We start from the raw sequence: 27,520 nt of genomic DNA on the forward strand, positions 1-27,520 counted from the left end.
TGGGGTTTTGCCTTTTCTTTACAAATCCTGGTCCGTACAAAGTGAAGGTGGGAAGGGGTGGCACTGCGCCCCCCTGTAGAAAAGAGCGTCCATCTGAGCAGGGCTGGGGGCTGGTGTTGTCTGCCTGCCCCCCGGGCATGGGGGGCTCAGGGCAGCTGCACAGAGTCCATCAGAAGTGAGCTGTGACACGGTCAATCTCCAGCAAGTCCTCGAGGATCTGTGGGGAGAAGCAGGGTCAGGGTCAAAACCCCCTGCTCTGTCCTGCTCCATGCGTTAGGGGGCATTTAATCTCCCCCAGAGGTGCTGGGCATGGGGCTGGGCCGTGTCAATGCACCAACCCCGCAGGGTCCTGGCTGGAGGGTCTTGCCCTTGCGCTCAGACTCAGCCCCACACTGCGCTGGGCAGGAAGGGATTTCTGCCTGCTCAGACTGGTCCAGACTGGGGGGTTTTGCCTTCCTCTGCAACAGGGCCCCCTGGCAGCAGTAGGATGTTGGCGGCTGCCACCCCTCGCTTTCCCAGGGGCAGGGAAAATGTCAGGAGCGACTGTCATACAGCTCCGAGATCAGACACGGGGGCTGGTTTGGATGGGGCTGATCCTGCCTTAGGCTGGGCCTGGACTGGATGTGACCCCCACACCTGCCTACCAGCCCCACGGCTCAGATGCTAGGATCCCGCTGCACTCACAATGTCAGGCGTGGTGCCGATCTTCTTGGCCAGCTCGCCACGCTCCATGGTGCTCAGGTAGAGGTAGCGGTTGAGCAGTTCCCCGTCCAAGATGTTGCGCACAGCGTTTTGCAGGATGCGCCGGTCCATGTGCAGTAGCCTGTGGACGGGGGATGAGGGTCAGGGCCCTGAGCCTGCTTCCTGGGGTCAGCCTGGCAGTGCCCAGAGCTGGCTGGATCCCAGCTGGCTCCCATCTCCCTCACGCTGGCTCCGCTCCTCTCCCCCTAGCATTGCTTGTGGTACCTGCTGCCCACATGCTGCCACCAGTCCCCGGGGAAAGTCACTGACTCTCCCGCTACCTGCCAGCTTCGAGGCTCTTGTGGGGAGCCTTGCAGCAGGGAGATGCGACCAGCTTGGGGGTAGAACACATCAGCCAGGCTGGCAGGCAACGTGGGGGTCTCTGGCCACGGGCAACGGGGCCAAGTCCACCTGCTGTGGGCTCAGGGTTTGACTGCCATGTGGGCCAGACTACCTGAAGGCGCGGGGGTTGAGGCCGGCGTGGTGTGGCAGCATGGTGGTGAGGGCATTCTGCAACATCAGCAGGCGCCGGTACGTCTTCTCCTGCATGGGCAGCAGTAGCCCAATGCCGCCGTCCAGCGTGGCTGCAGGGGGGGGAGAGACGGGGGGTTGGAGAAGGGGCCCCCCAGCTCCATCATGGCACAGGGAGACCTTGGTGCCAGGTGCAAGGGCTGGAGCCTCCCCCGCCTTGCTGGGTGGGCCGACCCTGAGCACAGTGGTCTCAAGGCCACTCTTCTGGCCTTGCCAAACGGGACGGGGGCGGCTGCTCCAACGGGACTGTCCTCTTGACCCCCCTCTAGGCTGGTCCCTCCCACCCCATGCTGGGAGGGGGCTGCAGGCACAGCTGTCTCTGCCCCCGCCCACTGGGCCCCGGCTTACCAAACCAGGTGATGTGCTTGTTCTCCCAGACGATGGACTTCTTGGTGGGCCCCTCAGAGGTGCCGCGGCATGGCGTGCGCCAGAAGGTGTTAACGTGGGCGCCCACGTGGAAGTCAGCCCGGCGCAGCAGCCGCATCCCCCCAAAGCTCTCCTTGGCTGCCGGAGCAAGAGGGACAAGGTGCCGGGGGCTCAGACAGAGCCGTGGGCCCAGCTTTGGATGCTCCCCCCACCCGGCGCTCCAGCAGCAGCTGCCAGCAGGGCTGCGAGCCAGGCCACGGAGCCTTCCCTGGGCGCGTCGCCAGCGTGCAGCGAGCCCGGGCTGGGTTCAAGGCCCCTCGTGCCGCGGCGGCTGTTGTTGGTCCTGCCGGCTCTGTGCCGTTGTTGACAGCACAAAACTTAGCCCCGGGCTGGCAGGGCAGCACTGGCGTGGTGCCGGCGGGGAGGGAAGGAGGGGTGCTGTGGTCACGGCCAGCACTGGCTGTCCTGTGCACATGCATTTCTGGCTCCCAAATGGTTAAAATCCAGCAAGACTGGAGGCCCCCAGGGATACAGCACTCCCAAGGCTACTCAGCGAGTCAAGGGCAGGGCTCAGGCCCAGCCTGGGAGCCCCAGCCCCAGGCCAGCTGCAGGGTGGGAGTATTGGGGGGGGTGTCTTACCTTCGGGGAGGTACATGTACACCAGCAGGTTGCGATCCCGGTCAGACACTGCAAGGCAAAGCCAAGGTCAGCAGCAGCCCAGGGGAGAGGCAGCTCCCCCAGAGGCCCCTGACTGGGTGGTCACAGGCTGGCCCAGTCCACCCAGGAGCCCCCAAGAAGGGCTCCCCTTTCTCCACTCCCTAGGTCCCTCCAGACACTACACAGTAGCCAGGGTGCTTCGGGCCTGGCCTCACAACATACCCAGGAAGCCCAGCTGGCTGCTGTCCACCATGAAGTCCACGCTGTACACCTCCAGCGGCTTGGCATCCTGGGGGAGACGGGGGTGTCACAGGGGCACTGGGACACCAAGCACAAAACCCCCAGCCCCATGGGGCAGCAGGGGGATAACGAGGGACCCAAGCCAAGCTCTGCTGTCGGTCCTCGGTCGGACGTGCCCCCCCCAGCACCCCGTGCCCTGTCGCACCCGGCTGACAAGCGAGAGGGTCTTGCTCTCCTCCTGGTAGCGCAGCAGCGAGATGCTCTTCATGACGTCGGCGGCCAGGATGAAGTTCTTGACGCTGATCATCTGGTGGATGTAGAGCTGGGTGTCGATGAAGGCCATGCCCGTCAGGTCGTTGTCCTTCAGGCTCCACAGGAAGATCTGCAGCAGGGCAGCGGCTCAGATCCGGGAGGCCACACATGGCTCCTGGCCAAGCACCTGGGGGGGATGGGGGCAGCCAGACCCCCAGGCCTGTGGCCTGCAGGGGAGCACTAGAGCAGGCAGCCCTTGATCCCACCCTGAGCAGCTCATTCCCCTGCCCTGGGGCCCGAACCAGTGCCCAAAGCTCCTGCCCTGCAGAAACCACCCTCATCTTTCCGGGCAAGGACCCAAGCCCATGGCTCCTAGGCTGTGGGCAGTGGGTGAGACTGGCGAGCCTCGTTCCTTGCCCCCTGCAAGTCCCCCTGCACAGGGCTCCTGGCCATGGTCCCAACGGTGCCCTCAAAAGGGGCATCTGGTCCCCGCCGGGGCCGCGTCCTCACCTTCTGGCCAATGGCCGACACGAGGTAACCATTGCAGTGGCACAGGGCCGTCACGGGGCCCTTCTGCTCCTTCTCGTACAGCACCTTGAACTTGTTCTTGGTCAGCGGCTGCCCTGGTTCCGGCACCACCTCGATGATGTCCATGATCAGGATCTGTGGGGGCAGGGAGCTGTGTGAGGGGTGTCCACTACCCAGGCCTCTCACCCCAACCCAAAGGGTCTGCCCAGCTGGGCCTGGCCCCATGCTGGGGACATGTGACCCTGCAATGCAAGCTTCAGCTGGGAGACTAGATAGCTTGTCTCCTCTCTGCCCCACAAGATGGAGAGAGGGAGCCCTTAGAGGTGTCAGCTCTGTGGAGCAGGGACCATGTGACAGCAGGTTCCCACACCAGCACCGGGGCAGACCAGGGTCACTGGGAAGGAGGATGCAGACACTGGGCAGAGGGCCAGAGAGCAGGGAAGGGACGTGGTTGGGATATCAGAGCTGCCATGGACTGGGGCAGACCCAGGTCTGTCCTGCCCCATTTGTCACACGGGGCAGAGAGCGGAGCTGAAGGGAGAGTGACTAGGGCCGAGCAGGGTTTTCCCCTGTTCCTCTCTCCCTGCAGCCTCCAGCACTGAGGGTCCAGACAGGTCTGATGCGAAGGCCTTGCCCCGCACTCTGCTCAATAGCTCCCAATGCCCCTTTCCTCCAAGCGTATGTCCAAGCCCTGGTCAATCTGGCTGAGCTCTCAGCTCCCCCACTTCTGCAGGCCACGAGTCCCCCCACTTTAATGCCACGCTTGGGGGAAAAGAGCTTCCTGGTGTTAGCGTTAAACTGCTGCCTGCTTGGTCCACGTGTGACCCTCGTTCCTGTCTGGTGAGACAGTCAGTAATAAATCCCGAGGCACTTTCTCTTCCCCATTCAGTGTGTTGTAAACCCTTCTCCTGCCCCTCAAGTGTCTCATTTCTAACTTGACCAGGCCTGGATCACTAGTCTCCTCCTAAGGAAGCCCCTCGTCACCCTTGCTGCCCTTCTCTGCACCTCCTCTAGTTCTTTTATCTTCTTTTGGAGGTGCAGGGACCAGAGCTAGACACCATATTTACAGTGTGGATGTCCTGGGGGCTTACAAAGGGGCATCGTAATGCTTTCAGTTTTGCTCACAATCCCCCTTCTTCCCCCATCCCCAAGGCTCCAGCGGCCCCGCACTCACCCGGCCCCGACAGGTGACCTCCTCCCCCTGCATTAGGCAGGTGCCGACAGCAATGTAGCCCTTCAGGCCTGACACTGTCTCCTCGCTCTTGAGCGACACAGTCTTCATGCATGTTACGTGCTCCCACTCCTCCAGGTCGATCCTACAGTGATGGGGGCAGGTGTGGATCAGGGACAGCCGGATGCCCATTCTGTGCCAGCTGGGCAGGATGGCCATAGGCTTGGCTGGAGCAGCCAGGAGTGCAGCTGGGCCGGGGCCCCAGAGCTGGGACCATTAGCTCTTTGCTCACCTCCTTGCCCTGCACTGTGCTGCAGTGAAGGGAGCCAAGCCCAGCCAGCACCTGCCTCTTCCCAGGCCAGGCCGTGATGCACCCCTCAGGCCTAGCACTCCCTGGTCCAGCCCTCCATAGCAGGCCCAGCTCAGTGCCCTCACCTGGTATTGGGGATGGTCTCCCAGCTCACTGGGGAGATCAGCTGGATGGAGAAGGCCTCCTGCTGCGGGTGGATGTAGCGCTCATCTGGGGAGAAGCAGCAGCATCCATCACTGAGAGGGTGGGGGGTGAGGGCAGACCCACCCCCACACATCAGCCACCCCCCCACCCCACAAACAACCTGCGGGAGCTCCCCGTGCCTGTGCCCAAAGCTGAACAGCAGGCAGGCAGGGTACGCAGCCAAGAGCCCTGGGCTGTAGCTTGCAGCGGCAAAGGCCAAAGGGGTCCTGGTTGGCAAGAGGCTGGGAGCAGAGCCAGGGATGCCAGGGGCAACTAAGGCAGGGAGCCACAACTCGAACCCGGCCTGCAGCATGGTTCGCTCACCCCGCTCGATGGTCTCGAACTCCTTCTCCTCGCCTGTCATGCGGGGGATGCGGGTGCAGAGGTTGACGATGCTGGTGGCCACTGCGTAGACCTGCCGGGGACATGCAGCTGTGACAGGCTGGGGGCTTGTTGGGGAGCACAGCAGGAAGGACCCGGGGAATCAGAGCAATGCAGAGAGCTCCCTGGCCTCCCTCAGTCCTGCCACGACACCCGAGCAACAGGACCTGATGCACACAGCGCACTCACAGAGACGGTTGTCACCTGGGGCTCGCTCTCCCCACTCATTGGAGCCACGCAGCATGTGCAAGGGAGCTGGCAGGGCATGCAGCTGCTGGAGGCTGCCAGACAGGGGCAGGGGGCATGCAGGAGAGCCAGGCAAGGGGGAAAAGGTGCCAAGTCATATACCCAGTGTGTAAAAATGCCAGGATCCACTCTGGTGAGCTCCTGCATAGCAACTGAGCTGGTGAGGTCACTACCCGCTTAAAGCAGAGCAAGCAGCTAGGAGTTTGTCAGCCAACATTAGAACTGCCATAGACTGGGGCACCCCCCAGGTCTGTCCTGCCCCGTCTCTTGTCACATGGGGGCAGAGAGCAGAGGCTGGAGGGAGAGCGACTGGGGCTGAGCAGGGTTTTCCCCTGTTCCTCTCTCCTTGCAGCCTCCAGCGTTGAAGTCTAGGCAAGTCTGATGCAGAGGCCATGCCCCTTGCTCCCTGCTCTAGAGCCATGAGTCCCCACTTTAATGCCACGCTGAGGTGGTGTTAGTGTTAAACTGCTCGCTCTGTGTGCGACTCCTCATTCCTGTCCAGTGAGAGACAGTCAGTAATAAATCCTGAGGGACTCTCTCTTCTCCACTGAGTGTCTTGTAAACCCTTGTCCTGTGCCCCCATCCAGCATCTCTTCTCTAGACTGACCAGACCTGACCTTGTGTCTCCCCTCCTGGGGAAACCTCAAAGCATCAAGACTGTCACTCACAGTGGGCAGAACAATGTGCAGAGAGAGGATGTGTGAACTGATCAGAAAGGCATTTGGGGGCAGAAAGAAAGGGCGGTTTATGGCATGGGTGTCTCTTTGCCAGCCAGGTTTTAGGACAATGCCCAATATTAAGGACTCAATTATGTAAATGGTCTGTGAGCAGCCAGCAGTCGTGGTGAGTGTGGTAGTAAAAGCAGTGAACATGCAAAGAACAAGAGGTATAAAACATCTGGGGGACAAAGGGTCGTTGGGCAACCGAACTACCGGACTGCACCCTGACTTGTCAGTCCAAGCAACCAGGAGAGGGAGCAAGACTCGTTTACAAGGCAGGGAGTGTAAGCATGAGCTGTCTGGTGAACGCACCCACCTGAGTGGAGGGGAAAGTTCTATCTCTGGAGCATTTGTTCTCTCAGTAACCCACTGATTCCCTGATCCCTGGGGTTTTGGGGCAACCAGTATGGGTCTAGCCAGCCACCCCCTGGCTGGGGGAGGGAGGACTCAGTGCTGCCCTTGGCAGTGCTGGGCCTGCTGTGCGCGGCCCTGCAGCTTGGGAGTATACCCCCCGCAGCAGCGACAGTGGAGCTCATACCTTGGACTCCACGTGGTAGGCCACATAGTGCGTGGTGCAGCGAAGCGGGATCTTCCTCACAGGCCAGGGCGCGTCATAGGACAGGTAGGCAGGCAGGACGCTGATCCGCAGCTCGCCCTGTGGCCACAGCCAGGTCAGGACCCCTCAGCTCAGATGCACCCCCAGACCCTGCCTTCCCTCCCACGGGCCACGAGCTTGTGGCCAAAGTAGAGCACCCAGTGGAGCCGTGTCTGGCAGGGCCCCCAGTCCCTGTAAGCCAAACAGCTGCCATCTGTGGTGTCACGTGCCCCCGCAGAGCTCCCAGATCAGCAGGGACACCCCCTGCTCTCTGCACCCCCATGACCCACCTGCCGGTTGAAGTAGAGGAAGCCCTTGGGGCAGTTGACATTGTGGAAGGGAGCAAAGGACTCGATGGTGCCGTCGATGGTCATGGGGTGCAGGCGCAGGGCCCCCCGGGCTGTCACCAGCAGCCAGTGTGGGGACGGCCCACAGATGAACACCTGCCGGAAGAGACATGTCACACGTCCAGGCCGTCCCACGGGGAACCAGCCAGGACAAGGTGTTTGCGGGATCTCTGTCAAATCCAAGGTCAGCACCCCCTCTCAGAGTCAACCACCCTGCTGACTTGTGAGCCCCATGCACCCCAACCCATCTGGGAAGGTCTCCGTCTGGGAGCTCTGGCAGGGTCCCAAGTCCAAGGCCTGCCCCTTCCAGCAATGGACCCGTTCTTAGCACAGCGGCTGGAGCAGCAGGGCTCAAGGTCTGGCACATGCTAACCCACAGGAATGGTGAGGGGGTTCTAGCAGTCCCCTGGGCCAGTGGGAACCCCAAACCAGCAGCAGAGGAGTCTCCATGCTGCACCTGGGGTGACAGGCTCCACTGTCCTCCCAGCTTCAGCCAGGGACCAGCAGTGGGTCTGGGCCAGGCTCACCCCTGAGTAGCTGTAGATGTCCTCAAAGTAGCGAAAGCGGGCAACCCGACCCCGGGCACCGCCCGCCTCCTCGCCCCCTGCGCTCTCCGACTTCTTCTTGGACTGCTTCAGCTTCTTCTCCCGGAAGTTGATGTTGTGGGGGACCTGGCGGAGGAGACGGGTCATGGGACCGTGCCCAGGCTGGCAAGATGCTGCCAGGAAGCGACTGGCTTGGGCAGCCCATGCCCTGCACTGGGGACCACAGGGCACCAGGGAGTAACAAGGGCAGGGATGCTCCCCAGCCTCCTCACTGTCCCTAGCTGCCCTCCAACACAACAGGGAGGCAAAGAGGCTAGGCACAGACAAGCAACACCCATGCAGTTGCTGACGTGGGGCAGACTCTGGGCAGGCTGTGCCTTCTGGACCAGCTCTGGAAGGAAGGAGCTGGCAGAGCCTATAGCCTCTCCTGGGATGGAGCAGATGTGCTACAGGCTGAGACAGAGCCCCAACCTCCTTTCCAGACTGAAACAGGGCTGCATGGATGCCTGTTAGACACCCCCCTCCCCCAGCCCAGGTATTACCTTTTTGAACCGGACCTTCAGGTTGCTCTGGCCCAGCTGAGAGTCGTGGCCAAAGGCCTCGTAAATCAGCAGCTCTTGATCCACATGGACCTGCCAATGGGGAAAGAACCGAGACCTGAGCTGCTCTCAGGTCCCTTCTGGGGTCAGGTGCCAACTGGCTCCCAGAAGCGAGCAGGGGAAGAGCAGCGGAGTCAGTGCACACCAGCGAGGCAGGAGCCGCCCACCAGCAGGATGGGGGAGGCTGAGGGAAGAACCCCCAGCACAAGGCCTGGACCAGCTGGGACATCCCAGGCAGCTGGCCCAGCTCCCACTCTCCCATACGCTTGCTATGTTAGGGGGCTGCTCCAGAGCCCCCCTGAGCAGCAGACATGCAAATGAGGCTTCTGCTGCACCCACGGCTGGGCGTGCTGTGCCCCTGGGGCATCCTGCAGACATCTTGCCACTCAGGGAGCCCACCACTGCCCCCAACCCCTGAGCCCACTACTGCCCCCTGAGCGTCTGTGGCATTGAAAGGCCCTCAGCATTAAGTCTGTTTCCCTTTGCCCCACTGCCAGCCACAGCCTCACTCACCCCCCAGGACTGAGCCCACACAGAGTCACAGCCCTGCCAGCTCTCACCCTCCACTTCAGACATGGGGCAGCAGTTGCCAACCCGGAGGGTGCTCGTCAGCAATGCCTGGACCCAGCTGGGATCCCAGGGCCAACCCTGAATGGGCTCATGCCCACTCTGACATCCCGGGCAGTGACGGCCAGGCAGGAGCTGGCATCCTGACTCAAGTTGCCAGAGCTTGAGACACTTTCTTAGTGCCCCCAGTCTGCCCAAATGTCTCTGCTCAAGGCATGACTCTGCCGATGGTCTATTTGGGATTTCCCAGCCTTCTAGGCCTTGCTGGTTGCCCTCTTTCTACTACAGGTGTCAGGGGTGGGGAGTCTTAAGCCTCTCTCAGAGGCGCTGGGTGCTGGCTGCAGCCCAGGCTGGGGATGGGGCTGGGCTGTGCCAATGCTCCTGCTGGCACCAGCCCCGCAGGGTCCTGGCTGGAGGGTCTCACCCCTGCGCCAAGGTTCAGACTGATACTGCACTGGGGCAGGAAGGAATTTCCCCCGTGCTCAGATTGGTCTGGACTGGGGTGGGGTTTGCCTTCCTCTGCAGCGGGGGCACATTGGCAGCTGCTGCCTCTCTCTATCTTGGGGGCAGGGGTATTGCCTGGGGCTGTGTCAGGGGTAACTCTGTCGTGTGGCTCCAAGGTCAGACACGGGATTAGTCTGGGCTGGTTTGGATGGGGCTGATCCTGCCTCAGGGCTGGGACTGAATGTGACCCCATAGCTCCCTCCAGCACCACGGTTCTGTGATTCACTCTCGATTTTCTGATTTCTATGCTCCCCTCCCTGCACCAGGATAACGACGGTGGCTCTCCCTGCTCCCCCAAGCAAGCGGGGAGTTTGCCCACGTTTCTCCCCAGTGAAGCCAGGCCACCTCTGCCAGCTCAGCTTGGGGGCTCTGCCACAGCTCCCCTGCCTGCGCGTGCCCAGCCCAGGGGAGCCCCATCCTGGGTCCCAGCCCTGCGACAGCAACAGCCCCAGCCCACGTGCCAACTCACCAGAAGGTAGGGCCGGGTCTGACGGTTGCCCAGAGCCACCAGCAGCACCTCCTTCACCAGGGGCATCTCCCCCTGGCGCGTCACCTCCTCCTTCTTGGCATCGCCCTGGGCCGTGGGCTGCCCGAAGGAGCTGTCCACGAGCACCCGCTGCCCCATGGGGAAGTTCTTCACCAGGAAGACCAGGCGCCACTCAGGCAGCTGATAGATCTATGTGGGGAGGAACAGGCACTGACCTGGGATGTTGGGGGGGGGGGGGGGGGTGGAGGACAGCCAGGCCTGGTGACTAGCTCAGGGTCATGACCTCTGTCCTAATGGCACTCAGTGGTTCCTGCTGGCCACACCACTATTGAGGCCTTTCCAGGCTTTGGGGGGTGGTCTCAGGGCAGCGGGTCCCGTAGGGGAACCACAGTGGACATCAGCACCTCATCCAGGCTGCAGCTGCTGCCCCAGTGGTGAGTCAAGGCCCAGTGCCTGAGCTCCAAGACTCACAGCTGCAACCCCAGGTCCCCTGGGGATGGGCATAGCCCATGTCTGGGCTCCTCTCAGCAGCCCCATGGCAGCACAGGGTTGGGGTAAGGGGGCAGAGCCATGACGCCCAGCTATGTGTCCCATGTACCCTCACAGCCTCGGCCAGGACCACCCCAGCTGAGCTCACAGAGCCGCACCCACCAGCAGCATCCAGCCCCTTGGGGCTAGGACACAGCAGCTCCTGGCCAGGATGGGCAGCAGGGAAGGAAGCCCTTGCTCAGCTGACTTCATGGGGACTGGAGGTGCCAGGGATTCCCCTGCCTCAAGACATGCCTGGGAGTCTGGAGCTCCTGTGATGCCAGCCTGGGCTTCAGCCACACGCTGCTGCCTCCCAAAGGGGCATTGCAATGCCTCCCAGCCACTTGCCACCCCCATCTCGAGTGTGATACTGGGGGCAGCAGGAACTCCTGCAGAGCCCCCATGCCCTGCTCTACAGAGTCTCTTATCCAGGCCCTGCCTCTGCTTTGCTTTGCTTTGCTTTGCTCTGATGGGGGGGGGTGTGCTGGTGCGGTGGGGGGCAGTGGTGGTGGCGCACCTCACCTCCATGGCTCCGTTCTCCCGTACCAGCACACACCAGTGTGTGGGCTCCACCTTGTACTGGTGGGGGTCCCTGTCGGTCGAGGGCAGGCTGCTCCGCCGCGGTTCCTCCTTGGTGGGGCTGAAGAGCGAGCTCGAGTCCCCATACAGCATCTCCTCCTCATCATCCACGGTGTTGCTGCGCCGGGCGGGAGTGGGAAAGCCATTACAACTGGCCCAGGCACCCGTGCCAGACTCCTTGCCATGCAGCGGGAATGGCTGGGAGGGTGGCTCCTGGGGCCAGGACTGCCTTTGAGGGTGGGAGGAGCCTGGGCATCTGGGAAGCAGTGGTGCGGAGGGGCTGCTCTGAGCAGTGACGTCAGTGCAGCGAGCATCACTTACCCCCATGGCTCCCTCAACTGCAGGTTGAAGCCACCCCCTGGGGCAAAGCCTAGTCTGGCGGACAGCCCCCAGGGGTGGCTTCAACCTGCAGTCGGGAGCTAGGAGAGGTGGCAATAAAGCCAACCCATCAGGCCAGTTTGCAAGGAAAGCCCCTCCCGCATTTCCTCCCTACCTCCTCTCACACACCTGATGTCCTGGATGACCGTCTCGGCCTCTGAGTGGCTGCGAAGGGACAGGTCATCGCGGGAGCTGGCTGCCCGGCTCTCCGTGGTGAACATGCCGCTCACGTCTCGGTACACGCACAGCGCGATCACCTTTGATTGCTATGGGGACAGGCCAGTGGTCAGCCTGGGCGAGTAGGAGGGGATGTGCCAGCTGAGCCCCATCTGCAGGCCTGCCCCAGCCCGGCTGCCCCCTGGATGGACTGCGCCAGGGTCAAGCCAACAGGTGCAGAGAAGCCTGCCCTTCCCACCCCTTCCAGCCCCCAAGACTCACAAGGTGCAGCTGTGGCTTCTGCAGGGTGAGGCGGTGCGTGCGGCCGCCATACGTGTCGCTCTTCAGCACAAACATGGTCACCTGCCCCTCAGCACTCATGATCACCACGTACGGGTCGGCCACAGCGCAGTGTACAATGGGGGAGCCCAGGTCCACAGGGATGAAGTGCAGCTGGTTCACTGCAAGGCAGAGTCAACCAGCTGCAGCCACCAGCCCTAGGAACCGGGGGTGCCCGCTGCCTGCCAGCCCCCACCCAGCTGGGCTCAGACGCACACCACGCGCCAGCCGCAGTAGCTCAGGTACAGGCTGGTGACCAGGGATCCCTCCATCTGGAAACCCACCTCCTTCCAGCAGGCGGATGCCCAGGGGCGACACCTGGACTATGTAACGGTTCTCGCCAATGTTGCCAGCAAAGACGGTAGGGCCTTGCGTGGCAAAGCCGCTCGTGTCCAGCTCCATGATCTCCTGCCCAGTCTGCAGGATCTAGGGTCCAGGCCAGAGGGGAGTCAGCACAGAAAGGAACAACCCCCCTGCAACCCTTATCCAGCAGGAAGGGACGACCCAACCTCCTGGGACAGCCAGGAACCAGGCCCTGTCTAGGGAAAGCCCTACCATAGTGGAGTCTTCGCGGCTCAGGATGAGGAAACCGTGCCGCTTGCCGTCGTCCTCAGACTCTGGCGGGCTGGGCTCCTTCTCCGTGCTCTCCCCCTTGGTGGCCTCATCCTGCAGGGAGAGGGAGGATCTGTGAATGCAGTGCCTGCCCTGGGGCTCAGCATCAACCAGCCTGGGCAGGAGACCTGGTCTCAGAGCTGGGCACCGTGTCCTCCCTTCAATCACCAGCCCAGCCCCTGTGGAAGGCAGCAGAGGTCCTGGGAGCCAAGGGAGGGGCAGATCATGGCTGGACCGGAGCCTGCCCTTCACCCTGACCCCGGCCTGCCCCACAAGGACCCACCTCCTCTTTTTTTTGGGGCGAGATCACCGTCCACATGTCGTAGCAGCCTGGGAGCTCGAAGGTCGTCACCACTTGGGGCCGGATGCTTTTCTGTCAGGAAAGGCCAAGGTAAGAGCTGCAGCCTGTGGATACCCCCCAAGCCTGGCTGCAGCCATGCCAGGACTCCCACTCGCCTCTGCAAAGGCCACTGCCAGCCTCCAAGCAAACCCAGGCTCTGCCCTGCAAGGTGCCTGGCAGCCCAGACCCTCCCATGGCATGAGCCCCGGGGCAGCCTGCAGAGACCACGTCTGCATGGGCAGCACCCAGCTTCTCCCATCAGGCTGGGCTGGAGCTGCCCTCAGCCCAAGAGCAGGGAACCCCTGGGACGTTCCCTCTAACATATTCAGATGCTCTCCCATGAACAGTATAGAAGAAGGCAGCAGTCTCTGCCCCTGGTCCTGCCCCGGGGCTGGGGATTAGAATATAAGCGCTGCCACAGACTGGGGCAGACCCCGGGTCCATCTTGTCCAGTCTCCTGTGTCGCATGGGGGCAGAGAGCAAAAGCTGAAGGGAGAGTGACTGGGGCTGAGCAGGGTTTTCCCTTGTTCCTCTCTCCCTGCAGCCTCCAGTATTGAAGGTCCAGGCAGATTTGATACAGAGGCCGTGCCCCGCACTCCCTGCTTCATAGCCATGGATGCCCCTCTCCTTCAAGCACATGTCCAGTCCCTTGGTGGCTAAACTCTCAGCTCCCACCACCTCTGCTGGACACGTGTCCTCCACCTTTAATGCCAGGCTGGGGAAACAGAACTGCCTGGTGTTAAACTGCCAGCCTGCTCAGTCCATGTGTGACCCTCATTCCTGTCTGGTGAGAGAGAGTCAGTAATAAAACCCTAACTTTTTCTTCACCGTTTAGTGTTGTAAGCCCTTCTCCTGTCTCCCCTCCAGCGTCTCTTCTCTAGACTGCCCAGGCCTGGCCTCATTAGTCTACTCCTAGCGAAACCCCTCTGGGCCACTCATCATCCTTGTGCCCTTTCTTTGGACATTCTCTAGTTCTTCTAAATCCTTTTGGAGGCGTGAGGCCAGGAGAGAAGCATCATGCCCTCCCTTCGATTACCAGCCCAGCCCCAGCCAAGGTGCAGGACAGAGTGGGAGAAGGCACTGCTCAGCGCTGGAACCTTCTCCCCACCCCCATGCTAGGCGACCATCTTCTCCCCCACTTCCCCTGCTGGGTTCTGGGGAAGCTGGGAGAAGTCCCGGGAGCCGAGGGCGAGGCAGATTAGAGCCCTCCCTGGGGACCTGCCAGGACCACAGGGCTGCAGCACTCACCTGCCGCGGGGCTGGCAGTAGCCCCAAGGAGCACTCTGCCCCCCATGTCACCCAGCAGAGTCCCAGAGCCTGTTCTCTCCTTGAAAAAGCTGGAACCCAGGGCTACAGGGACAGAAGCCCAGCACTGTCCCCCCCAAACTTTGTGCCTAGGCGTTTACTGGCTGCTCCAGTGACCTCTGAGGCAGCGCTGGTATGCCTAGGAGATGCTCTAGCACCGGTACCTGACCTGCGACATTCACCTCCCCGACGCAGGCCTTCGACAGTGCGGAGATGACCCGCGGCACGACCCCCTTGTAGGCGCCTAGCTCAGCTGGAGCCCCATATGCGCCCTCCCCTGCCAGGCTCACCTGCAGGACAGACAGGGCCCCGTTCTTGCCGTAGCCCGAACACAGCACGATCTCCAGGTCTGGCTCAGGGCTGTTCTGGAACTGCAGGGGGGAGCAGAGTGAGCAGCAGGGTCAAGGCTTGTCCTCCCCATCCCCTTCCCCACAGCCAGGCTGCCCCAAGAAGCCGGGGCAGCAGGTTGATGGTCCCAGCACCCTGTGTGAACACTGACAGCTCTGCTCCTTGCTCCTGCCTCCTTCCCCAGCAGCTCTGGGCCCTACCCCCAGGCCCATTCCCAGTTCAAAGCCCAGAGGCCAGGCAGCCCAGCTTCTCCTGCACCTCCCAACTCCTCTCAGCATGCACTGCAGCCACCCCCACAGAGCGAGACAGCCCCAAATCCCACAAGACATGGAGCACAGCTGGAGAGTGAGGGCCCAGGTACACACCTCCTCGGAGAGGAACGCAGGCTCACCCATGGCAGCGTTGGCGCAGGGGCCAATGTTGAGGATGCTGTCACACACCTGCAAGACACATGGCTCCTGCTGAGTTCCCAGTGCCGGATGGAGCTGATGGGCACAGGCAGGGGTGGGGCACAGGAGCAGCAGTTCCAGTCCCCATGAGGGGAGATGAGGCCTTGTCCTCAGGGAAGTCAGCTCCAGCCTGGGCCTGGGCTCTGGAGCTGCTGGCTGCGGCTGAGTTTCAGCCTGGCTCTTAAGCGACAAAGGTCCATATCTCAATGGCCTGGGGCCTGGTCCCCCTGCCTGAGGGTGGGGTGGCTGGACACCATGCTCCCCTCCGCCAGGGGCAGTGGAATGGGCCCATCTGGACAAGGCATGTGACCCAGGCTGGAGACTCGAGGGACTCACCCCCATGAGTCTCATGCGGATGAGAAAGCAGCAGTGCAAGGCAAGGCCTGGCTGTGGCTGCCTCTGGCTGACCCCAGCTGCTCTGTGGAAAGCCAATGGCAGCGCTCCCCGAGCCACGAGGGCATGCAGGAGGGGGAGCTGAGAAAAGTCGCACCTCAAAGGAGTAGGTGGCGAGCTGTGTGCCGGACTGGGCCTCGCTGCCATACACCTCGATTTCATCCACCTCGTCCTGTGGCGCCGACTTCCCCCCTGCTGCACAACGTCAGAGTCAGTAAGAGAACCCAGCCTCAGGCCCCTGGTGCCCACCCTCACAGCCTGAGGATTTCATAGACATTAGGGCTGGAAGGGACCTCGGAAGATTGAGTCCAACCCCCCGCCCAAGGGGCAGGAAGTCAGCTGGGGTCAAAGGATCCCAGCAAGATAAGCATCCAAATTTGAAGGCGTTCAATGTGAGTGCTTGGGGGTGAGAGCAAGTCAGATGCAGCTGCTGCAGCTGCTCCTCCTGACAAAGCTCTGCAAGCTGGAGTGGCTCCTGCCAGGGCCTGCCAAGCCTCCTTCCCGGTGGGCTAGGCCCTGATACCCAGAGGTCCAGGTTGAGCCAACTCCCCTCATCCCAACCTTGTTCCAAAGAGACGCCCACCTACCAGCCCAGGTCCCAGATGACTCCGTTCGCTTCTTCTTCATGGGGGGCTCCTCCTGGGGGAGAGGGAAAGCAGCAGCTGAGAGCAAGGAGTCTGACTCAGGCACAGCCCTGACTCCAGGTCTTGGGATGGTGTTGGGGGATGTGTTCACTGCTGGGCTCTGACCAGTGAGCAGCCAGCCTCTAGCAGGATACCCCACCTGTAGCCTCCTAGGGCCAACCCAGGGACTCACCCCCCATGCCAAGGTCTTTCTTACATGCTGAAGGGGTTGGGAAGCCAGGTAGTCCCTCATCGATCCCCACAGTCAGGGCACAGCCCCTTCCTGCCTCTCCCCCCATGGCACAGTGGGCTGCACACATGGCTCCTGGAAGAGTCTAAGATGCGTCCCTCTGACCCATAACAAGGGCACCCTCAGCTGCCTGGCAGAAGGGCTGGGAGCTCCCAGGCAGCGCATAGGGGCAGGAAGCCACTAGCAGACACAACCTCAGGAGAACCTTATGGCTGAACAGAGACAGATACTTGGGTGGAAAGGCCAAAGGGACACATATCATGGTGCTACCAGGTCTGTACATGCTGAGGGCAAGGCTGGCAGCTGGCACCCTGCCAACCTCTCCTTGGCCTGGAGCACATGCTACCAACAGCACCAAGACACAGCAGTGCCAGGAAAACCCCCTGGCCCAAGCAACGCAGCAACCACTGTTCTCAGACCCAGGGCAGGGCCTGATTTGTGTCACCCTGTGTACAGATCCAGGCTGGCATGTTCTGCAGCTGAAGCCCAACAAGGGGCTGGGCTGAATGGGAAAGGCTCCAGCCACCTCACCTGCTTATCGGCAGGGTCCTTGGCCATGTTCATGGGTGTTTCCTGCAGCTTCTCTGTGTACTTGAGCAGGAGGGAGTTTCCAAGCCGCGAGCCCAGGAACAGGTAGCCTGGCTCCATCGTGATCATCTGGGGAAGCAGAGGAGTTGAGGCACCCTTAGACTGTATGGGACTCGAGGCATTGGGACGTCAAGGGCACCAGGGCTAGGTGCCACCAGCAACCAAAGCTTCAAGGACACCCGCAGGGAGACATACAGGTCACAGTAATGACCCTGGCAGCCCCAGGAAGCACGTGCAGCCAGGATCAGGCACAGCTCAAAGCTGTGCCAGCTCTGACCCAGGTTTATCCAGGACCAGACCCACTGGCTCCCTGCAGAGTTGGCTTCTCCCACAAGCCAAACCCACCCTGTCCTCTGGGGCCTTGCTGTCCTCTGAGCCAGGGGGAATGCCTTCTTACACCCCATCTGGCCCCCAAAGGCCCCGCCAGCACTACAGGGAGATGGACTCACTGGAGACACCAGCATCAGACCCATGGCTCCAGCGTGCTGCCAAAGGTCTTTGCCCAGTAGAGGGAATCGCAGCAGCCAGAACAGGAAGCAACGAGGGCAGGGATCCCACAGGGCCCTGGATCACCCCGCAGCCCCTCCCCCAAGCCAGCTCTGAACCTCCCCAAGCCTCAGGGTGCCCAGCCCCAGCCTGCAGCTTACACAGGTGGTGAGGACACTGGCGGCTGCCTTGTCGAAGTGGAAGGACCGGACACTTCTCATCCCATCTGTGATGAGGGTCAGGACGTAGCTGAGGAGAGAGCAGCAGCCTTGTGGCCGGGGGCCTCTCTGACCTCCAGGGCCATGAGTTCCAAGCCAGGTGGGGAACTCTGCAGGCTGGCACCCAGGGAAGAGCCAGGGGACTGGGAAGTGGATGAGCTGGGGGCCTGCAGCCTGGGCAGAGGGGCAAGCTCAGACCTTCCCTGGAGCTTGGGCTGTCCCAGCGTGTCAGGGCTGTGTTGGGAAGCAAGGGCCATGCCCTAGTATGTGGGAGGCTCAATGCAGAGCCATGACAGGGCAGGTGCTCGGAGGTAACGAGCCTCAGAGCCCTGCAGGCCACCTGGCTGGCTGCTCCTGCCACTTCCTGCTGCTTGAGGACAGCAGTCCCTCTCCTGTCTGCCCCGTGCCCTTCAGGTGCTCTCCAGCCGTAAAACAGAGCAGCCTCATGCCCTGACCTCACCAGAGTGCAGAAAGGGCTTGCCCTGGGCCCCCTGGTGAAGAAAACCCAAGAGGCCCAAGTCCCAGGCTTCCATACTAGCCACTAGGCCCCCCTGCCCCCCAAAACGTGGTTTGGGGAGGACACCTCTGCTGCAGGATATGCAGTGTCTCCATCACACCCGGACCCTTATGCTCTGTGCCCTCCTCCCTCAACTCACAGCCAAAAGGTGGGGGGCTGGGCCCTCCCCAGGCTGCCCCAAACCTTACATCTCTCCTCCCTTCAGTGAGATGACCATCTTGTCATAGGAGATGAATGTGGCCTGGGCACAGTCCAGCGTGATTTTCACACTCTCCTGGACCCCTGAACGAAGTGGAGAAGAAAGGAGAGTGCAGCTCAGCAGGGAGCGCAGCAGGGGAGCGACATCCCTGCTCAGCCCAGGCAGGCACTGGACCCAGTGTCCCCATTCGTTTCACACACACCTGCCAGCATAGCACGTGTGCGAGAGGGAACAAGAAGGCCCTGTGTTTAGGTACCAACACCCAGGCCCCAATTCAAGCCACATGCTCGGTACTCAGACGGACCCAGGCACCAGAAAGCAGTCACTAACATTGTGCATGGAACTGATACCTCAAACCCAGGCCCATCTCCCCACCCTAGTGCCAGGGACCTCTCTTTCCCTGAGCCCTGCCTGCTGAACTGGAACCAGCAGGTACAGAGCCCTCTCCCAGCACACACAGCAGCCCAGAACCACAGGGCTGAGGATCAGCTGCCTCCATGTGCCTTGGGCAAGCCAAGCTGGGCCCAAGGGCAGATGGAGTGCTTGGCAGCCAGGCTGCAGTAGCCCAGGGAGCAGTGGGCAGGCATGCCGGCTTACGGAGGGGGAAGACGGTGGTGCCATTGGTGAGGCTGTTGAGGGACACGCCATAGGGGGGGACGCTCTGGTTCAGGTACAGCAGAGAGTTCACCGCAAAGATCACCACACCACCTGGAGAGAGAAACAAGCACCGGTTGGCTCCAGAGGCAACTCAGCGCAGGCTGTAGCAGGATGTCCCCTACCCCTCACCTGTTTCCCCCCTGCTCTCTGGAGGCAAAAGAGGACCTTAGCCTGTGTGGCCCATTCAGACCTGCTGTTGCCCTGCCTGTAAGCTGCCAAGCCAACCTGTTCTTAGTGACGGGGTGGGGAAGGGAAGAGGGTCCTGCCCCAGGCTGCCGACCTGAAGTCCCCAGCTGGATTGGCACATTGGCCCGTTCCTAGAGAAGCCGTGTTGAGACCGGGGCTGCGGGTTTTACTGCCGCGAGCAGCTTGGCTTCCCCCAGAAACTGGACACCCCCAGCTGGGGATGGGGGAGAGTGCAGAACTCATGGGACCTGCAAGAGTGACACTGGCAGCACAAGCCCATGGGATCCCAGGCCTGCAGCCTCCCCAGCACCAAGGGAACCAGCCTGGGCCAGGTTCATGCAGGTCAGGAAGAGATCCCTGATCCCACTCCCAGGCTCCGTGTCAGGAAAGTCACTGAACCCATCCTATACACTGGGCTGGGCCTAACCCTGGGCCTGACCCACCAGAGCAGAGCTCCCTGCCTAGCACCTATGTCTCTACCCAGCAGACTCAGGGACAGCCAGTGCCTGACAGGAGGGAGTGGGAAGCAGTAGGACAGAGCCCCATGCAGAGGTCACTGCCAGTTGCATTCACAGGCCCTTCATGGCAACCCCCCACCCAAGTTCTAAGTGGGGTGCCCCATGCAGCAGGCTCACCCTGTACAAGCAGACATCAGTACCAGGCAGCTTTCAAGATGCTTAACAAAAGTCAGGGCGTAGCTATGTCTGCTGCATGGCCCCAGAGCCATAAAAACCCACCCTGCCTCCCCCCACACCCCCAAGAGAGTAGACTCCAAGGGCAGGGAGGGACATGGGGGCAGAGATGAAGAGCCGTGCCCAAGGTCCCCCCCAAGCTAGGGGCAGTAGGGACTCACCAATGGGCTTGGGCACAGCCAGGGCCTGCGTGCAATCAAAGGGTAGGTTGCTGAGGGACCAGATGACGGGATGCACCTTCTGCATGATGTTGAGCGAGATGGCTACGATGCTGCAGGTGTCCTGTCGCACTGCCACCCGCCTGCACAGGGTGCAAGGCAACATGGGCTCACAGCCTGCCTGGCCTGGAGAGCCCCACACAAGAGCAGGCCAGAGACACCAGGACCCCATACCCCACCCGCTTCCCCTCGTTCCTATGGGCCCAGTTCTACTGCTGGTGGACTGTCCCCCCACCCCAGCCCATCCCCTCAACCTCTGCCCACCCAAGATGCTCTGAACCCTGCCTCAAAGCCGCCAAGCCCTCTTCCTGGGGGAGCTGCCCCATCACTACACAGGACCACGTACCAGCCTGAACCACACCCCACTGCAGCCCTAACCCCTCCCCACAAGGCTCCCTGCAGGCCTGGCCTAGCTGGGACCGAAGCCGTGAGTGCCCAAGGCAGGGGAAGGTGGGGCTCTGGAAGGCGCTGGGCTGGGGACTTGCTGGCTGGACCTACCCCGGCCAGGTCTGGTTGGGCTCAAAGAGGATGAGCAGCGTGGGCTCATAGTAGCCGTACAGGAACTGCATGTCGATGATATTGAGCAACTTCTCATCCAGCTCCCGCACATCGATGATGTAGCTGGGCAGGAAGCTCGACCTCTGGCTGCAGTGATCAGTAGGGGGCAGATGTCAGGTGGGGTGGTCCGGACCACCGAGCCCAGCTGTCATGCCCCCCCCACAGCTGCCTGTTGGGCACCTTCCCCACAAGCCAGACAGCCTTGAAAAGCCACATGGTCAGTGGGGAGACACACATGTGGGTTGTGAGCTGAGGCCCACACTCCTGCATGGGCGACTGGTGCCACTTTAGTCAGGGGGGGCACATGCCCCCCCCCCCAGCAACCAGTCACTGATCCGGGGGGGGGTCCCCTCCACAGCCAATCTCAGTGACCCGTCGCCTAAGCAGGGAGTGCAGCCTATCAAGGAGTGCACCAGCACGTTCAGGGGGTGCACTTTCACCCCCCATGTACTGTCACCACTGCTCTCCTCGCGGGTGTGGGAGGCCATCTCCAGCCACAGGGCACGTGGGCAAAGCTCCCTCATTTTTAGCACCAAAGGGTAGTAGGTGGGGGCCCCGGCAGGCAGCACTGGAATGTCTGCATGTGCTCTGCCAGTCTCCAACTGCCACCTCGTGCCCACCTCAGGGTACAGTTGATGCCTAGCCCCTGCTGTGCCGCAGCACAAGCCATCTCTGTTTCCTTCAGCAGTCTGGAGAGCTCTGGCTTATTGGCGTTGGACCCCCCCAGAACAAAGCAGCCAGCGCTGCTCCCCCTCACCACAGCAGAGTCAGTGGTCTCTGTGGCAGCACATTCTCCCCACCCAGCAGGACAGCCCTGCATGGCAAAGCCCTGCTGCAGCACAAATCTCCAGAGCCCTGGCACTAAGATCGCCATCTTGCTTCAACCCCACAGACTGTGGAGTCACATGGCCCAGCCGGGACACGAGGTGGGTTGAGCAGGATCCTCAGGGCAAAGGCTTGGTGCAGCAGGGAGCTGGGCACGGCACGGCCTGGGGAGCTGGTATGCGATTAGCCTGGGCTGCCTGCAGGAAGAGCCGGCAGTGGGAGCCTCACCCCTCTCCCATGACGCCCTCATGCTCGTCAGTCAGCGTGTCTCTCCGGAAGGGCAGCACCACCAGACGTGTGCCGTAGATGAGCATGACGGCGCAGCGCCCGTCCGGGTCCACCCGCACCTTGGGGATGTGCACATTTTGCACAAAGCCGTCCTGCGGGCACATGAGGCAGAGGGAGCGCATCAGGTGGGTGTCAGTGACAACAGAGCAGCAGCGGGGGAAAGGCTGAGGGGTGGTGACACAGGAGGATGGGCAGCCCATCCCATGCGCACACAGTCCCTGGGGCAGCCCTGCAACTCAGAATGGGCAGAACTCTGGGAGGCAGGAGGGTTTCTGTGCCCCCTCCCCCCTACACGCACAGCTTAGCAGGGCTGGGCACTGCTTCAGGGACTGGCAGGATGAGAGGTCAGCTCCCCTCTAGCCAAAGGAAGTGCCAAGAGGCACATGTGGGCAGGTAGGGGGCATGGATGGGAGCTCAGCTTCAGACTGGAGCGCTAGCGCCTGTGGTGATAGTGTAGGTGGGGAGGTCAGGACACCTGACCCTGTATATGGAACTGGTCCATCACACGTGGCAGGTCCCCAAGGGGCACAGATGGCGACACTGGGCAGCTCTGGATGCTATTGTCCCTTCCTTCCACAGAGATGAGGCCCTGCTCAGGGGTAAGGATCTTCTCCTTCTCCCTCTGACCATGGCAGCATCTCAGCTGGGGACCCTGGAGACCAGCCTGAGTTGGAACCAGCCACCTGCCTTCCCTCTGCTGCAGTCTGCACCTCTGGCAGCAGCAGGGAGGGGCTGCTGGGTTGGGGGAAGCACAGATCTCACAACAAGGGGCAGGGACAGAAAACCAGGTCTGTACCCTGGCACCTGCTAGTAGCTGCCTCTGTGCAGCATGGGGAACAGGAAGGCGTCAGTACCCAAGCCATGACCTACCCTCAGCTCTGGCTCCTCGAAGTAATGGAGAGAGAGGGTCTTCAAGTCATGGGTGCCAGGGTCGTACTCCACCACCGACAGCTGTGCAGGGAAGGCAGGTTACAGGGGTGCTACCTACCCCAGCCAGGGCCCGAGCTCCCTCCCTTCAGCTGGGCAGTGTCAGCTCAAAGAATCTTGCCGGAGATGTGTGGGGATCAACCCAGGACACAATTGTGTCTGTGGAGAAGGCAGCATCTCTCCAGCAGCCCTGGGTGGGACGTACCCATCCGGGAGGGGGCAGAAAGCAATGCCCCATGCTGGACCTGTGCCATCCCCCAGGCTCAGGTCAGGTCTAGTAGTAGCAGCTCCTAAGAGAGTGCCTCCCAACAGCAGCCTGTGGCACAGAGGCCCCTAGCACCAAGCTGGGGCATTGGCTTGGCACAGACAGGCTAGAGACATTGCTCCACACAGTCCCCCCATGACTGTGTGCTCCTCACCCCTGCCCTGCAGCCCCCGCCCCAGCCTGCAGAACTGAGGAAGCTTGAGGATACCGAAGCCCCAGTGAAGGCCTGGGGGAGAAGCCCCGCTGTGATGCATCCTGCTGAGACAGCTGGTCCCTCCCCACCACCTGGGAGTCACCTTGGCATCCTTGAAGCTGAGCAGCAGGGCATCCCTCTTGGCTCCTGCTAGCTGCACACTGGCCATGGACATGACATTGCCGAAGAAGGAGAAGCACGCAACCAGTTCCAGCTTCTCCTTGTGGCCTTTGCCTTCTGCAGAGACAGAGAGGGGGAGGGCCTGAATGGGGGGCAGGGACCAGAGCCCAGGCAGGGCTGGCCTGATCCCAAGGGCCTCACGACCTCTCAGATGAAACAGTGAGAGGCTGAAGGCAACAATGGGAGCCCATGTTTCTCTCTCTCCACCCCAATCTACAGCCCTCCCCAGGCAGCATGACCACCCCACCCTGCCCTGCCTGTGGCTGACTCCCTTTGTGTCCCCACAGACTCTCCCCTGCCTGCTTTAGCTGGGGCCAAGCCAAGCCAGACATGGCTATCGGCTGGAGCCCGCACTTCTCCTCTTCCTATGCTCAGGACTGCCCAACAGGGCCAGCTCAAGAACCAGCAGAGGACAGGCCCTGGGCAGAGCACTGGGAACTGCTGCACGTCAGAGGGAAAGGGGATATAGCTAAGCTCAGCACAACACTGTCCCATGGGTAGTCCCTCTGGGGAGGTGCGGTAGCAGGAGTCCTGATTGCAGGACAGCAGGGAAACAGTAAACTGCCCTGAGCCAGGAGCCCTCTCAAGGGCTGGGAAGGAGAGGAAATGCCCTGATCAGGCTGTGTCAGGGGCGCCAGCCTGTAGGCCATCTGGCTTTCTAGTGCGGCTGCAACTAAGAGACCTCCCCACCTCAAACCGAGCCAGCTGGACTCCACCCTACGGGGCAGTGAGAACCTGGGCTTTGGGCTGGGGTGCTCCTGTCACTCTTGGGTTCCACACACAGGGCTCACGCTCACCCCGTTCTGGTACTGCATCCTCCCCCAGGGAGCAGAGACCCAGGAGGCCATGGTCCCCCCCTGCCGCTGCAGCATAGCCTGCCCTGTGTTCACCGCTCACCTACCTGTGTTCCTGTCGCCTTTACTCGAGGTCTGGAAAAGAAGGAAGAGCTGCATCAGGACCTACAGGCAGCACGGGGAGCTCTGTGGTATGCTCCCCACAGCCCAGGCAGCCAGCTTTCCCCCCGGGGCAAAAAGCGGGGAGTGAAACGTCCCCAGCATGAGGGCGACTAGTTTGACCACAGAGGAGAAGGAATAGGGCTGGCTGATGGCCTTGCCGCCCCCTTCACACCAGTCTGCCCCTCGACACTCATTCACAGCCTCCCCCTATCCCCCACCAGGGCTTCTCAGTCCCAACCTGCCCCCCCGCACCTGGCCCTGAAGCCTCATGGCCTCAGCTGAACCCCTCAGGTCTGACCCACGGCTCTGCCAACGCCCCTGCCCTCAGCCCCTTGGGAACACCAAGACGTGATGCAAGTACAATGCCAGCACCTGTGAAATATTATGTCAGTCAGAGCACAAGCATCAGCCGCAGGTTCAGAGAGGTAAGCACCCCCCATGCAGCCTCGTACCACTCCCCAGGTTCATTGCGGGTGAGAGGCATATTGCTTTCTCCTTCCCTTCCCTCTCAGCAAGAGCAGCAGCCACCACCCTGACAAAAGGGAACGATGCCCTGATGCCCACAGAGGGAGAGCTCAGCGCTCAAGGGGGGGACCGAAGTGCCAGGGCTGCAGCCCTGGAGCAGAAAAGCCTTTCAGCTGCAGCAGAAGCGAGGTCCTAGAGCAGAGCTGCAGCGCTCAGCCCTCCTCCTCCCAATGAGTCCCGTCCCCATCACAGCCAGGGAAACTGCCCATCTCAGGCAGCCACCGAGGCAGAACTAGACCCCAGCAGCTCCCCTGCAGAGACTGGCAGGCAACCACAAAGGAGAAGCGGGACCATGAGCCCAGAGGTCCAGGAGAGTCCTCCAAGAATGAGGGGGCTTCCTGCTGCAGGGCAGGGCATAGCTGGGTCTCTATCGACGCTTGAATTCCTGCAGCACTTTTCAGCGCAGGCTGCGTGCAGAGTTAAGGGCACGTCTCTGGGGAGCCAGGCAGAGCCGTTCCGAGGTCCTCGAGCCGGCTCCAGCACCAGAAGCAGTGCAGCAATTCAAGCACAGCGCTGCACCAGGCTAGCCGGCTCCATTGGGGTTATGAGCCACTGCCCCCACCTGCAGACTCAGCCCCTTCAGTGCTCAAAGGTGCCTAAAAGCCACCTGCCCTGAACTGCAGCAGAGGGCTGGGTGCCCAAACAGGGCACAGGGTTAGCGCCAGGCCTCCCTAGACCCAGGGCATGGCTGCAAGCAGGGGGTACCTCAGAGTCATGGTTGAGCCTGTAGACGTAGAGCTGCGACGTCCCCGCCACCACCAGGTTGCGCTCAGTGTTGGAGAAGAAGTTGCAGTACATGGAGAACTCCAGCCCCGTGGGGGGGTGCGCCTGCTTGTACACCGCATACATCCCCGCTGGCTCCCATGCACGCCGCCCTGCAACGACACGTGGCTGTCACCTCGGCAGGTCACATCCAGTCTGACCCCTGCTCCAGGCAGACTGTCCCCGACTCGACCAGCCCAGCAAGTGTCTGCCCAAGCGGCTCTTGAAAGCTCCCAAGGACGGAGATTCCCCCATGTCTTTGGGCAGCTGAACCACCCGCAGCATCAGCGCTTTCCTCATCCCCAGCCTGTTTCCCCTGCTGCAGCTTGAAGCCATTCTCCTAGTCCCGTCCCCAACGGCCACAGAGAGAAGCCCATCCCCACCCCCAGGTATCTGAAGGTTGTGATTAAATCCCCCTCCGAGGCTTCTCTTCTCCAGACTCAATGCCCCTCGCTCTCCCAGCCCCTTCTCAGCAGTCTCGTCTCCCTTGATCGTCTTTGCGGCCCTGCTCTGGACTCTTTCCAATCTGCCCACATCCTTCTTGAAGCGCAGGGGCCCAGACCTGGACAAAAAGGCTCCAGGGGAAGCCTCCCCAGGGCTGCACAGAGTGGAGAATCGCTGCCCTTGATGTTCAGGTGTCCGTGCAGCCCAGCAGGAGCCTTGTGCCGGCCTCGTCTCCGCAGCGCCACTCCCCAGCCCGCACCTGCGCGCACAGCTATCCCACCCCAAGTCACGGCTTATGATCGCCTCCTGGATTCCTGCTAATCTCTCTTCACGCCGCCAGCTCCTCCTGATGAAGAACATTTTGCATTTGAAAGCTTGCCTGACACTATCCCAACTACCCAGCTGGGGCAACCCAAGACATCGCCTGGAAAAACCCCCTGCCTCTCACATAACGTCTGGACCATCGCTGCTACAACATCGCTCTCACGCGATCATCCTTCCTCCCGCAGCGATGTCTGCTGGCTGCTCTCTGTAACGTCTCTCATGCATTTCGCAGCCCCGCAGGCTGCCTTCAGCTCTAGCTACAAACCTGAGCTCCCGGGAGCTCGCGTTAACGCCGGTGAGCAAACAACCGGCAGCAAAGCTGCGTCAAGGTGCTCGAGGAGGCAGATTTTGCGCTACACACCTGAAGAAGGCCCCTGTTAGGTTGCGTACATTATGCAGTTAGCGGGCGATCGCACAGTACATTTCGACCGGCCACGCGTGCAAAGTAATCATGACATAAAAATGGACGTCCAGCCACAAAGTGGGCGCTTGAAAATATGTAACAATTCCCGACACTGGTTTCTACGCAGCTTCTGTTGCACGCGTAGCAGGGCTACACGACGGCGATTAGCGAAGCGCATCCGTGGGGGTGTCAATCCCTAGGGCGCCGGATGCCACACCTGGGGGGCAGCCTGGCCACACGGCCCCCGGGCGGGGAAGAGTTAGGGCCCGGCCCAGCTGGATGGTGCTAGGGGGGCCCAATCCGCGGTCCGGCTAGTGGGGGCAGGGCAGGCGGCCAGATCTGTGGGAGGGGCCGGGATCCCAGGGGCGGGGGCACCCACATAGCACCACCCCCGAGACCAGCTGCTTCACCTCAGCACCCCCCGGATCCGACCCCTGCCAACACCAGCCCCTCCCCCTGCAGGCACCAGCACCGCCACCCCCAGACCAACCCCTCCCCCACTCCAAGACTTGCCCCTCCCCCCATAACTGCCCCGCCTTCTGCCCACACCAGCCCCCCACACCCCCTCCAGCTGCCTAAACCTGCCCCTCCCCCCCGCGCGGGCAGGCCCTCCCGGGAGCACCGACCTCCGCCTCATGCACCCGCCGGAAGCCTCCAACCGGCCGCCACCGACACCCGGAAGTACCCGGCTAGAGCGGCAGCGAGCGGGGCGCAAGCCGGGGTCATAGAGCGCGCTGCGGAAGGCGGTCCTCCAGGCCTAGCCACGCCTCCCCGAGCGAGGAACTGTAACCCGGAAGTGCTGGCTAGACGGGCCGCGCCGCGCGGGTAGCGAGAGATCAT

The 27,520-nt window shown here is 61.8% G+C and overlaps 1 protein-coding gene across 2 annotated transcripts; it reads right to left on the bottom strand.

The window, feature by feature from the left end:
- Positions 1 to 27,411, bottom strand: CPSF1 (cleavage and polyadenylation specific factor 1). Of its 2 annotated transcripts, none has more exons than XM_059723655.1 (38): positions 27,307 to 27,411; positions 25,453 to 25,622; positions 24,168 to 24,195; positions 23,190 to 23,323; positions 22,572 to 22,652; positions 21,642 to 21,793; positions 20,529 to 20,675; positions 19,974 to 20,113; positions 18,875 to 18,985; positions 18,267 to 18,360; positions 17,505 to 17,592; positions 16,801 to 16,926; positions 15,984 to 16,035; positions 15,494 to 15,588; positions 14,920 to 14,994; positions 14,497 to 14,577; positions 12,845 to 12,934; positions 12,505 to 12,615; positions 12,234 to 12,375; positions 11,893 to 12,071; positions 11,584 to 11,720; positions 11,020 to 11,194; positions 9,952 to 10,158; positions 8,355 to 8,444; positions 7,795 to 7,938; positions 7,211 to 7,363; positions 6,864 to 6,980; positions 5,304 to 5,394; positions 4,922 to 5,006; positions 4,490 to 4,631; positions 3,298 to 3,450; positions 2,741 to 2,917; positions 2,518 to 2,584; positions 2,278 to 2,325; positions 1,621 to 1,776; positions 1,196 to 1,325; positions 685 to 823; positions 1 to 217 (listed from the first exon to the last, which is right to left on the bottom strand). In XM_059723655.1, the coding sequence occupies exons 2-38, from the start codon at positions 25,594 to 25,596 to the stop codon at positions 170 to 172; spliced, it is 4,329 nt and encodes a 1,442-aa protein (XP_059579638.1). In that variant the 5' UTR covers positions 25,597 to 25,622; positions 27,307 to 27,411; the 3' UTR covers positions 1 to 169. The 2 variants fall into 2 exon arrangements, with proteins under 2 accessions (XP_059579638.1, XP_059579637.1); XM_059723654.1 differs by having other exon boundaries at positions 15,494 to 15,591; positions 27,307 to 27,410.
- Between the last annotated feature and the right edge of the window lie 109 nt (positions 27,412 to 27,520).

Source organism: Alligator mississippiensis, chromosome 3 (genome assembly GCF_030867095.1).
Source record: "Alligator mississippiensis isolate rAllMis1 chromosome 3, rAllMis1, whole genome shotgun sequence".
Classification (NCBI taxonomy): Eukaryota; Metazoa; Chordata; order Crocodylia; family Alligatoridae; genus Alligator; species Alligator mississippiensis.